The sequence below is a fragment of the Lupinus angustifolius genome, unplaced genomic scaffold (genome assembly GCF_001865875.1).
Source record: "Lupinus angustifolius cultivar Tanjil unplaced genomic scaffold, LupAngTanjil_v1.0 Scaffold_39_17, whole genome shotgun sequence".
Classification (NCBI taxonomy): domain Eukaryota; kingdom Viridiplantae; phylum Streptophyta; class Magnoliopsida; order Fabales; family Fabaceae; genus Lupinus; species Lupinus angustifolius.
The window spans coordinates 33,572-45,845 of record NW_017721075.1 but is presented as its reverse complement, the minus strand read 5'-3'; the positions used below and the strand labels follow the sequence as shown (position 1 = coordinate 45,845).

The 12,274-nt window shown below is 34.3% G+C and overlaps 1 protein-coding gene across 1 annotated transcript; it reads left to right on the top strand.

The window, feature by feature from the left end:
• Positions 1-6,156: 6,156 nt before the first annotated feature.
• LOC109338704 (probable pectate lyase 8) lies at positions 6,157-11,906 on the top strand. Its single transcript, XM_019575991.1, has 7 exons — positions 6,157-6,422; positions 7,028-7,081; positions 7,959-8,033; positions 9,309-9,951; positions 10,157-10,260; positions 10,605-10,743; positions 10,974-11,906. Exons 1-7 carry the CDS (start codon positions 6,172-6,174, stop codon positions 11,193-11,195), a joined length of 1,488 nt encoding a protein of 495 aa, XP_019431536.1. The 5' UTR covers positions 6,157-6,171; the 3' UTR covers positions 11,196-11,906.
• The last annotated feature ends 368 nt before the right edge of the window (positions 11,907-12,274 follow it).

Here is a 12,274-nt window from a genome sequence, read left to right as displayed (position 1 = left end):
GCAATTGAGAAGAATTACGAAGCATTAATGACGTTGCATAAGTAAAAGAGAAAATCAAGATGAATTGAAGACAAATTTTAATGAATATTAATTTCAACAAGAAATTCCAACAATGTTTCAAGATGTACATTAACGACTATATTAAATGTCTCATCTATAAATAGCCTCAACAATGAAAAACAAAAAAGGTATAACATCAGAGAATACAAAAATAATTTGAAAAACATTCAAGTTCTGATTTATTGCAAACATTCTTTTCATCTTGTATTAAATAAAAATGAGCTAAATTGAACATCTTTGTTTAATTATTTGAAATTAAATTCATAGTTCTTGTCTTTCATATTTATTTCACTATGTGAGTGTGATTGAAAGACTTGTACAATTGTAAAACTCTTTTTAACACAAATCATTGTTTAGTGTTAAACGTGAAAAGACTAATTGTGCAAACAATACTCTAGTTGTTGAGAAGGAGAAGGTAAGTGTGAAAAGAATGATGACAACCTCAAGGGGACTACCTTAGAATTAGGATATTTTAGCTTGAAGTCTTGAGCTTTTTAAGTTGTAATTCGGGTTTGGCGAATGATGGGGAATTTGAGGTTGTTTTGGTGAGGGAAATGGAAAAGATTAGAAGGGGGAAGCGCCACAAGCAAGAATGCTTGATAAGCTAGTGTTATTCGCCACAAGCTAGGAAGCTTGATAAGAATTCATCAATGGTGGCCACAACCAACAATGAAGATTTTTAGGAGAATTATCTCAACTAAAATAAACACAAGATTTTCTCAAAATTAAACTTGTTTTATTAATGAATAAGCCAAAGCTATAAATAGCCAATCCCCATTGGCTGAAATAAACTAAAGATAAGTCTAAAGATAAAATCCTAATTATCTTTGAATACTAAAAGATAATATCCTATTTAATCAAATCTGAAATGCAAACGAAAATCCTAAGATAATGTGTGAAGATAATGAAATTTAAAATCCTAAATTATCAAATAAATAAGATCTAATCCAATCTAGTTGATTTGTTGAAAAGGTAATGATTGGCTAAGTTGTTAGTCAAAACAAATCTATTTTTACTTGAATCCTTGATTGTAGTTGTTCAACCTCTTAACTTTATCTCCTTTGATTTAATCAATTTATTCCTAAGTCTACATGAGAATGAATTCTCATTTATTCATAACACTAAAAATAACCTAAGTTTAAAATAAATCCTAAGGACATAAATGCCCTTCTTTCATGTAATCTCCAGGGTCAATTGAGTCTTTTGTGACCTTCAAGATTGTTGATTTGGCTTTGGGCCTAGTCATAGAACCTTCATGACTTCTCTTGCCCTTGGAATCAAAGGTTGCCCTAGGAGAGTTTACATCACCCTCTCCCCCTTCAAGTGAATTCGTCCTCGAATTGTCTTCAATCTTAACTTTCTTTATATTCTTACCATGATCTTTCAAAGAATGACTAAGTGTAGAAACAATTTCAGCCTTGGGGGTATGAACTTCCTCAAGTGTAGGCTCGGCCAACACCTTGGCTTTAGCCTCACTTTCCTTCTTTTCTTCCTCTATCTTAATCCTTAGCCTCTTTTGGTCCTCATGGACTTGTTTAGGGCTCAGAGGGGCCAACACCACCTTGTGACCATAGTGCATAAATGAGACTTTGTAGGTGAAACCATCATGACTAGTTTTCTTTTAATATTGTCATGGTCTCCCCAACAACATGTGGCTGGATTCCATAGGGGCCACATCACATAAGACCTCATCATGGTACTACCCTATGGAGAAGGGTACCATGACTTGTCTATCCACAACCAAATCACCCAATAACTTAACCATTGGAGACGGTAAGGGGTGGGATGTGGTTTAGTTTCGAGGTCTAGCTTTGACACTAGCCTTTGGCTAACCACATTAGTGCAACTACCTCCATCAATGATACCTTGCCTTGGACCAAGCATCTCGAGTGAAATAGATTGTACTTTTGGCCCTCTTCATGCCTCTTCACTTAGCTGCCCAAGAGCCTCCTCATCATTAAAATATCACCATCAGACATTAATGTATCATCATCACACTCCTCTCCACTAGATGGTTCGGATTGGGACTCAACGACACCATTAGTGATCACCATTGTCCTTTTTGTAGGACATTGAGAGGAAATGTGACCATGGCCAAGACACTTGAAACACTTCATGTTTCTAGTTTTCCTATTGGTCTCCACGGCTGGTTGGGTGATTTTGTGGCTTCCCACGACCTCCTTGGCCCTAGAGCTCTCCCTTTTCTACTCAGCATTCCAAGAGTGGGACCTTGAAGTATTATAGGAGTACTTAGACTTCTTCCTTTTAATTTGTTGCTCTACCTTCATAGCCTTTTGTACTAGATCATCCAGCTCCACATAAGGTTGAAACTCCACCACATCTTGGATTTCAGGATTCAATCCATGAAGAAATCTAGCCATTGTTGCTTCACGATCCTCATTGAGGTTGGACCTAAGCAAGGCTAATTCCATGGCTTTGAAATACTCATAAAATGTTTGGGACCCTTAAGTGAGCCTTTCTAGCTTGTTATGAACATCCTCGTGATAAAAACAAGGCACAAACCTCCTCCGCATTGCTCTCTTCATCTCAGCCCATGTGTCAATGACTACATCTCCACATCTCACTCTATCCTTTCGGTGCTGATCCCACCAAACTATAGCATACTCTTGAAATTCAAGGGCTGCCACCTTGACCTTATTTGCCTCTAAATAGTCATGGCAATTAAAGACTTCTTCCATCTTTAATTCCTGTGCCAAGTATGCCTTTGGAACACTCATCCCCAAAAAGCTAGGGACTTTGATCTTAACATCATCCAGATGTCCTCTAGGCTCACGATTTAGACTACCACTTGCATCATCTCTATGTCTCCTTTGCCCACGGGTTGGGCTAACATGACCACTGCCAGGGCTGTCATGATCTCCATGCCTCCTTCTATGGCCATAGTTTGGTTCATCATGGTCATGACTGCCATGTCTCCTTTCACTATCATAGGCACTTGAGGAATTATGCATATCCTCGTGCCTTTCATGTCTCGGCCTCTCCTCTCTTCTAGGCTTCCTTCTTCTTTTTTCCTGGCCATTGGTGTTTCCATGTCTCTCATCCAACCTCCTATCATAATGAATCCTCAACTCCTCCAATTTTTGTTGAAGAGTTTGGAATTGGGCATTCATCATGTTTTGGAGTCTCGTGGTGATAGATCTGATCTTGGTGAGATTGTAGGAGTCCTCTCTAGACTTGACATTCTTCAAGCTAAATGTAGCTCTAAATTGTTGTAGGCTGCCTTAGAATTAGGATCGTTTTATCTTGAAGTCTTGAGCTTTTTAAGTTGTAATTCGGTTTTTGTGAATGATGAAGAATTTGGGGTTATTTTGGAGAGGTAAATGGAAAAAAAATTAGAAGGGGGAAGCGCCACAAGCAATAATACTTGATAAGCTAGTGTTATTCGCCATAAGCTAAGAAACTTGATAAGAATTCATCAATGGTGGCCACAGCCAACAATGGAGGTTTTTAGGAGAATTCTCTCAACTAAAATAAACACAAAGTTTTCTCAAAATTAAACTTGCTTTATTAATGAATAAGCCAAAGCTATAAATAGGCAATCTCCCTTGACTTAAATAAACTAAAGATAAGTCTAAAGATAAAATCTTAATTATCTTTGAATACTAAAAGATAATATCCTATTCAATCAAATCTAAAATGCAAACGAAAATCCTAACTAATCCTAAGATAATGTGTGAAGATAATGAAATTTAAAATCCTAAATTATCAAATAGATAAGATCTAATCCAATCTGGTTGGTTTGTTGAAAAGATAATGTTTGGCTAAGTTGTTAGTCAAAACAAATCTATCTTTACTTGAATCCTTGATTGTAGCTGCTCAACCTCTTAACTTTATGTCCTTTGATTTAATCAATTTATTCCTAAGTCTACATGAGAATGAATTCTCATTTATTCATAACAATAAAAATAACTTAAGTTTAAAATAGATCCTAAAGTCATAAATGTCTTCCTTCATGTAATCTCCAGGGTCAATTGAAACTTTTGTGACATTCAAAGTTGCTGATTTGACTTTGGCCCTAGTCATAGGACCTTCAAGACTTCTCTTGGCCTTGGAATCAAAGGTTGCCCTATGAGAATTTACATCATCTTTGTTATTGTAATCAATGTTGGCTTATAATGAAATCTTGATACTGCCATGAAACTGGATGTAAACTATGATTTTGGATGAACCAATATAAATATTTGACCCAATCTTCTATCTCTTAACTTTTTTTAGCTTATATAATTTCTTTAACCTTTGAAGTTTTTTCATACGAATTTTTTTTGAAAATTAGACGAGTTGATCCTCTAAATTTGTATTCGTGATTAAAATTGGTTTTAATCTAACAAAATATTTAAACATAAATTTAATAGTTTGTAAGCACAATTTAACCCATTTTCTTGTGTCACTTTTGATAATTTCAGTTGGCATCAGAGCTTAGGTTGACCACTTAACACTATAGATAAAAAGATCTATTGACATGGCATGAGTAACTAGCACTAGCATAAAATCACACTAAGGAAGGATCCTCATGATAAGACCAACATATTTCAATGGATACGATTATAGTTATTGGAAACAAAAGATGAAGTGGTTTCTACAATCATCAAACTCTAATATCTGTGATATCAATGAGAATGATCCTTATATACCTACAAATGATAGAGGGGTAGAAATACTCAAGATAAACATGACATATGAGGAGAAAAGAAGATGACAGCTCAATGCTAAATCCATATATGTCATGATGTATGCATAAAGCATAGACAAGTACGAAAAGGTACGTGCTTGTTAGACAATAAAAAAGAAGTTAGATTCATTTGTTGTTGCCCATGAAAGAACAAGCTAAGGTGAAGGAATCCAAAGTCATAATGCTTGTTATAAAGTACGAGCTATTCATAATGTATGGAAAACATTAGAAGATGTATGGAAGATTTCAAACCATAACTAATGGATTCAAATCTTTGGGAAAAACACACAAAACCAAGGTACGCATACAAAAGATCTTCAAAAGCATCCCAATAGAATGGAGACCTCTTGTAATAGAAATGTTTCAAGCCAAAATTTTGTGCAAAATGAAGTTGCATAAAATACTTGGAACTAGCTAATGCTTATCATGAATTCTTAGAAGAATAAAATTGCATCTCTAAATCTTACAATGCTCTAAAAATAAAGTATGAAAAATTCTTAACTAAGTTTACTCGAAAATCTAAAGAATGCTATAAGCTTGGACAATAAAACAAAGAACTTAAGTATGAGATTAAGTTGCCAAAGATTTTATATCTTTTGTAGAAATAATCAGACTACAACAACAACTAAAGAACTAACCTCATATTTGTGTTAGTTTGTAAATGGAATAGAGAACATAACTAAACACTCATTATCATGTACCAACGATTATCACTTCATGTTTTTATGAGGCTTCCTTGCAAGCTTAATATCTACCAATGAGTAAGGTTTCTAATCATAGAACATGAGAAGATGGAACTTACAATAACAAAGACAACACAATCCCCCACCATTGCGCCACCTTCCTTCGACCTCAACCATTTTAACCCATCATTTTCCTTGTCAACCAACAAATTTTTTGATGTCATCATACTCACAATAGTAACAATATGCATATCACATTAATACATTTAAGTGGTAGGATAACATTGTCACCGTCAAAGTTCAAATTGATTGGGGAGAAAATAAAAATAATTTGGAGTTAATATGAAACCTTACAATAATATGAAATATAAAAATCTAAATTAAATAAAAATAATTTGGAGTTAATATGAAACCGTACAATAATATGAAATATAAAAATCTAAATTAAATGATAATAATCCAATAGTTGAGAATAAGATAAAATTGACCAATGAGATATTTTTTGGTTGGATATTCAAATTATACATGCAATAATATTAGTTATATTCAGAACTCAGATGATAAAGAAAGATTAAAACAAAGTGAAACGTGGAAGGAACCAAGAAAGGACCGTTAATTAACGTGGTGAGAGTAAGGTGATACACAAATTGGCAAAAGCCTAGGACCCAAACAAGAAAAACGATTAGTTGATTAACAGCGTGAAGTGTTGCCGCTATCATTTGTCCTCTGGCTCTATAAATGGGCCGTTATGTTGGAACCTGTTTTTCTCAGTCCGCCACTTTTCTTCTATTCCTCTCACCTCAACTTTTTATCTCTTTTCTCTTTCTATCTTTTTTCCTCTTCAGCTTCCACGTTCTGAAAGCAACACTAAGGAAAGAAAGAAGAAAGGTAAATTCAGATTTTGAAGCAATGGCCTCAATTTCTGCGAAATTGTTCTTCAGCTACGCGTGCTCCTTGTTCTTCTTCTTCCTTTTCATTGCCGAACTCAGGTTTCTATCTCTCTGTTTCTTTGTACAAAGCAGGGTCTCTTTGTTTAACTGCATTGTCCTTGTGTTTTCTTTTAAACAAAAAAATGGGGTTAGAATTTGCTTCATGTGCTACTAACTTCACTAGCAAAATTTCAATTTCTAGTCCCAATTTGGAAACCTTATTTTACTTTTCATATTCCTAGGAAGTTGAGACATCATGAAAATGCATCTTTTAAAGTGAATTTTAGAAATGTTTTTTCTACAATTAGTGCTGAGGTTTTACTGTATTATGTGCTGTAAGAAAATGTGAGTGGGTATAGTGTCAAATTTGGGTTTCAGATTTTACAATCAAATGTTTTTTAAAGTGAAAAACAACCTCATATCTGTGCTTGTTATTCCATTCAATGACTGTAAATAATGTTTCTGTTACTTTTTCAAAGAACAACACTGCATTTTTTATATATTATAAAATAGATACTAAGCAAATATCAATTTATCGTTTCTACTACTTAGAAAACAAAAATCCATTTTCAATTCAACTTCATTCTTTGCAATTATGGATTTAACACCATAGATCTTAGTTGCACTAACCTTTGTTTATTTTTTCTGCTCTTTCTTTGTTATAGGAATGTTGAAGCACACAAGTTACAGAGCTTGAAAAACTCATCCATGGCAGCGAGGTAAAAACTTTGAATGATGTTAATTTTTGGTTCGCCTTAAAAGAAACAGTTAATCTCGACCGTTGGTTTCTCCCGAACTTTTATTATGGTCCGTTAGATCAAGTAACTGTCTATTCCCTCCTCAATCTGAATAGTTTATTCTGTTATGTTCCGTTCATCGGATTCCTTTCCCCTTTCAGAATCAATAACTCTCCACACCAACAAAAAATAGTTAGTTAACCGTCAACATTCTTTCCAAATCCCTAAATTACCCTCGATTATGTTCCGTCTATGGGTGCATCTTGGTCATTTCACAGAGTGGATAAATCAACTCTCTCTGTCAAACGCTTTTAACGGTTTTTTTTTACCGTGTACTTGCTGAATCCTTATGTTACCGACATTTTGGAAATGTTTCTCTCTAGCATTAATAATGTTTTTATTTTTTATTTTAACTTTTAATATTATTTCTAATATTAATTTATTTTGGGTAAATATAAAATGACCCATGTGAAAGTAAGGGTATATAGGTAGGGACTTATATATTATTCGTTTTTTATAAAATAACCCGACATGTATAAAATGTCTCTGTTAGTACTGAATGGGTATTTTTTTAATTTTAGAAATTGCACATAATACAGAAAGAACAATAGTTAAGTCATGGTTCCTTTCTTCTGAGACTGTCTCACATCTAAGCTAATAAGTAATAATTGTTACAATTTTTGCTTTAGCACTTTTATTTATTTACTGTTTTTTTATTATAAAGTTTAACTATGTATGTTTTGGTACATTTATAGCAGACTCTACATAGTAAAATAGTACGTGTTACATTAGTAGTAGTTTATTTATTTATTCATGATGATTATGATCTTGTGTTCTAAGTTGAAACTACTTCTTTCAGGGCAAAAGAGGCTGATGAATTAAATGAGCTTGCTGCTGTGGCTAACCCAGAAGAAGTGGTTTCCATGGTTTCCACGTGGGTCTCCATTTTTTTCTATACATTTTCACCATTTTACAACAACCCCATATCCCATTTTTCATTCTACATGCACCTATAATGTTCTATATTGAATTATTATATACTCACGTGAATTAGGGACTATGATTGGAATTGTTGGGGGTAGGGTAGAGGTATGCTATGGGATTGTTGGGTCTAATAACTATCTCTTGTGAAATGACACCTAACACTCTACCCCAACTGACCCATTTTTCTGTCACATTACTTTCCTTGTTTTGCAGTAGTTCAATTAATTTCAATTTATGATGGCTTACCCATATTCCATTTTTTTCCTTTTGATTCAAGTTGGGAACCATTTACTTTGTCCCTAATCACCTATATTATTGGTCACTCTCCTTTTCATGTCTCACCCACATGCACTTATTTGAACAATTATTTTGGACAATTCTTATTTTTATCATGCCTAATATATGCATTAAAAAACCAACGTTACTTGGGAGTTAAGAAAATGATTATTCAAATAATTTTATAACATTTTGTCTTTTTAACTTAAACTGTAAATGTTTTCCTTTACAAATGTTTACTTACGTCATACCACTCTTATTCTCCCAGATTTTATTTTAAAACAGTAGCTTTGTAAGTGATTTTAAAACAGTAGTTGCTTTCCTAGTAGTTTTGCTCTGGTTGATCATAATTTTTGGTGACCAATATGTGATTGAATTTTGTGTATAAATTTTTTACCACGTGATTGGATTTCCTAACAACATGACCAATGGCCACAGTATCATATTTGGGTCGAAATCCATGTAACGACAAAAAATCATATTTACCAAATCTTCTATTCCAAAATAAACCCAAAGAATATTCAGCCGTTATAGCCCAGAAATTCCACGTCTTGATTCATATTTTGCCATTATTCGTTACCTTTGAAAAGTTTTGTTTAACAAATTTGGTTTGATAGAGTCTGATGTGCTTATGCCTTTAAATAATTCATGTCTCTAGCTAGTACATTTTGTTATTCACGTTTGTGAAAACGTTAAACATTTTAACATAGTATTATGTAAAACATTTATTTGTCCATATCATTTTGTGCTCTGATATGTGTACATTATGTGGCCATACAGTGCAAGTATGTGCAATTGTGGAACACATTAAACATGATAACATAGTATTAATTTTGGAAGCAAATTTGATATAACATGAGTATTAGGAAATTAAGCTTCTGTAGTCTGATTGAACTTTTATGATACTAATACTAATGTGAATAATGGAAAATGTGTTTGATATTGGCAGGAAGATTCAGAATAGCACAGAAAGAAGGAATCTAGGATTTTTCTCTTGTGGAACTGGTAACCCGATCGATGATTGCTGGCGTTGCGACCAAAACTGGCACCGCAACAGGAAGCGCCTAGCGGATTGTGGCATTGGTTTTGGTCGAAACGCCATTGGTGGTCGCGACGGGAGGTTCTACATTGTCACTGACCCCAGAGATGATGACCCTATTAACCCAAGGCCGGGCACTTTGCGCTACGCTGTCATCCAAGATAAGCCTCTATGGATTGTGTTCAAAAGGGACATGGTTATACAATTGAAGCAAGAGCTTATAATGAACAGCTTCAAGACTATTGATGCAAGAGGTGCAAATGTTCACATTGCTAATGGAGCATGCATAACAATTCAGTATGTTACAAATATTATTATTCATGGCTTGCATATCCATGATTGCAAACCCACTGGAAATGCCATGGTCAGGAGTTCCCCCTCCCACTTTGGGTGGAGAACAATGGCTGATGGAGATGCCATCTCAATTTTTGGCTCAAGTCACATTTGGGTTGATCACAATTCTTTGTCTAAATGTGCTGATGGCCTTGTGGATGCTGTCATGGGCTCAACTGCTATAACAATTTCCAATAACCACCTCACTCACCACAATGAGGTACCCTTTAATTCACCATGTGTCTGTTTGTGAGTTAGGTTTTGAAGGGGAAAGAAGAAAAATGAAGAGCTTCAGAGTCATCTCACAAATATATTTTATGCCTTCCAAAACTCAACTTACAAATAAATTATAAGTTTCCTATGTATTATTAAGTTGTACTTTTTCTTGTTGTAAGGCTCATTTTGTTATTTATGTGCAAATTCAGGTGATTCTGTTGGGCCATAGTGACTCTTACACTAGAGACAAGCTAATGCAAGTGACCATAGCATACAACCATTTTGGAGAGGGTCTTATCCAGAGAATGCCCAGGTAATATTTAATGTCACTAATATTGAAACCCCTTTATTTCCCTTTTTCCCTTTTGTATACTTTAAATGAAAATAAATGTGTTTACAAAAGACAGGTTGGTTTGGAGAAGCTTTGAAGCCTTTGAAACATTAATTTTGTGTTTTAAGCTGCCTCCTGTTTATGAAAATCATAAATTTGATAGATGTATTAGAACAAATAAGTGGATTGAGTCATTAGGTGCATTATTTAGCTGAAATCATTAAATCAACAACTTTATTGGGCCTTTATTTTTTCTTCCTCCTCCATTTAGCTACTTCTATTGGATATGAATTAATTTAACAAGATATTTATTGTTAATAATGCAGATGTAGACATGGATATTTCCATGTGGTGAACAATGACTACACTCACTGGGAGATGTATGCTATTGGTGGAAGTGCTAATCCCACCATCAACAGCCAGGGCAATAGATACAATGCTCCACTTAACCCCTTTGCAAAGGAGGTACAAATAGTACAATCAATCAAATTTTTTTTTTTATTGTATAACTAAAGGTATTCCCGCACTTAGGAATTGAACCATTGACCTCTTAGTTTATTTCAGGAATTCAGTGGGGTTTTATACTACTAGATAAACACATTGTTGGTGTACAATCAATCTGATGCTATAAAAATCATGATTATTTTAACATTGAATTTTCTGTGATTTGATTGAGATAAAACTGATGTTGGCAGGTGACAAAGAGAGTGGAAACAGCTGCAAGCCAGTGGAAGGGTTGGAATTGGAGGTCAGAGGGAGATTTGTTGCTGAATGGTGCTTATTTCACACCATCTGGTGCTGGAGCTTCAGCAAGCTATGCTAGAGCCTCTAGCTTAGGAGCTAAATCTTCTTCTATGGTTGGTTCCATGACTTCAAATGCTGGTGCATTAGGCTGCCGCAGAGGACATCAGTGCTAACATAACAGCACTTCATAATCATATCACTCAAGTGGATCAAACATCCATTTTTATTAGTGTTTGATTTTCATTTTTTTTACAACATTATTGTTGCATCTTATTTTATATTTCATCATATCCATTCCTTTCCTCATACCTCTAAATCCCTCATTCTTGACAAGTGTACATTAATTACACATGTCAATATGTTATATTACCTATTTCAAAGTCCACATTGTGTGTCTATTGTTGGTCAAAAAACCTCAGCTGAAACAAAACAATGCCATTGCAGGAACAGGTGCAGAAGCATGGTATATTGTTTTTCTTTTGCTCTTTTTCTTCTTTGGTCCTTAACAGCTCATTTCACCAACCTTACCCTCAAATTCACATGCATATTTTTTCCAAATGTCAAATCATGTTCCCCTTACAATACTGTAGTCCTTTTCAGTTTTTTTAGGATTTGAATGAGCTGAGCTATATTTTTTTCTTCTGCTTATCTGTTGCAATTTGTTTACTTTGTTTTGTTGGCTTAATTATACGAGCAAAAGTATGATTGTCAAACTTGAATCATGGAAACACACTATTATTGGTGATGATGGAATAGCAATGTTACTTTTTTACTGTCACTTTTTTTATCCCTTTTTCTTTGTCAATGGGAGTAATCTTTACTTTTAGCTATATGCAATTATGGTCGTAAATCATTACACTTACATGCTGATGTTCATTTCTCCACCAACATGTGTGATTAGTTCATGTGCAACACATGATACTCTGTCATTATCTCTCCAATTAACGTGATGATGACCCCTTTTACCTACATTGTCTCCCCTCAAAATCATAATGTTAACTACTTATTAGGTTGCTATTTACATGACTTTTACTCTATCAAGATTGGAAATTAGGAACAGGACCATGTGATGATTCCAAGTGTCCTTTTATAGTGAATTCTGTTTCCTAACTTTTCCAAGTGCACTTGATAGGAGCATGTCTCTAATAAAGGCTTCCTCCCATAACAATTAAAAGTCTCTAAAAAGTCTCCAAGAAAGTATCAATTAGCATGGTTTGACTCTTTTAATAAGTATTCAACTCATTTTATAAGG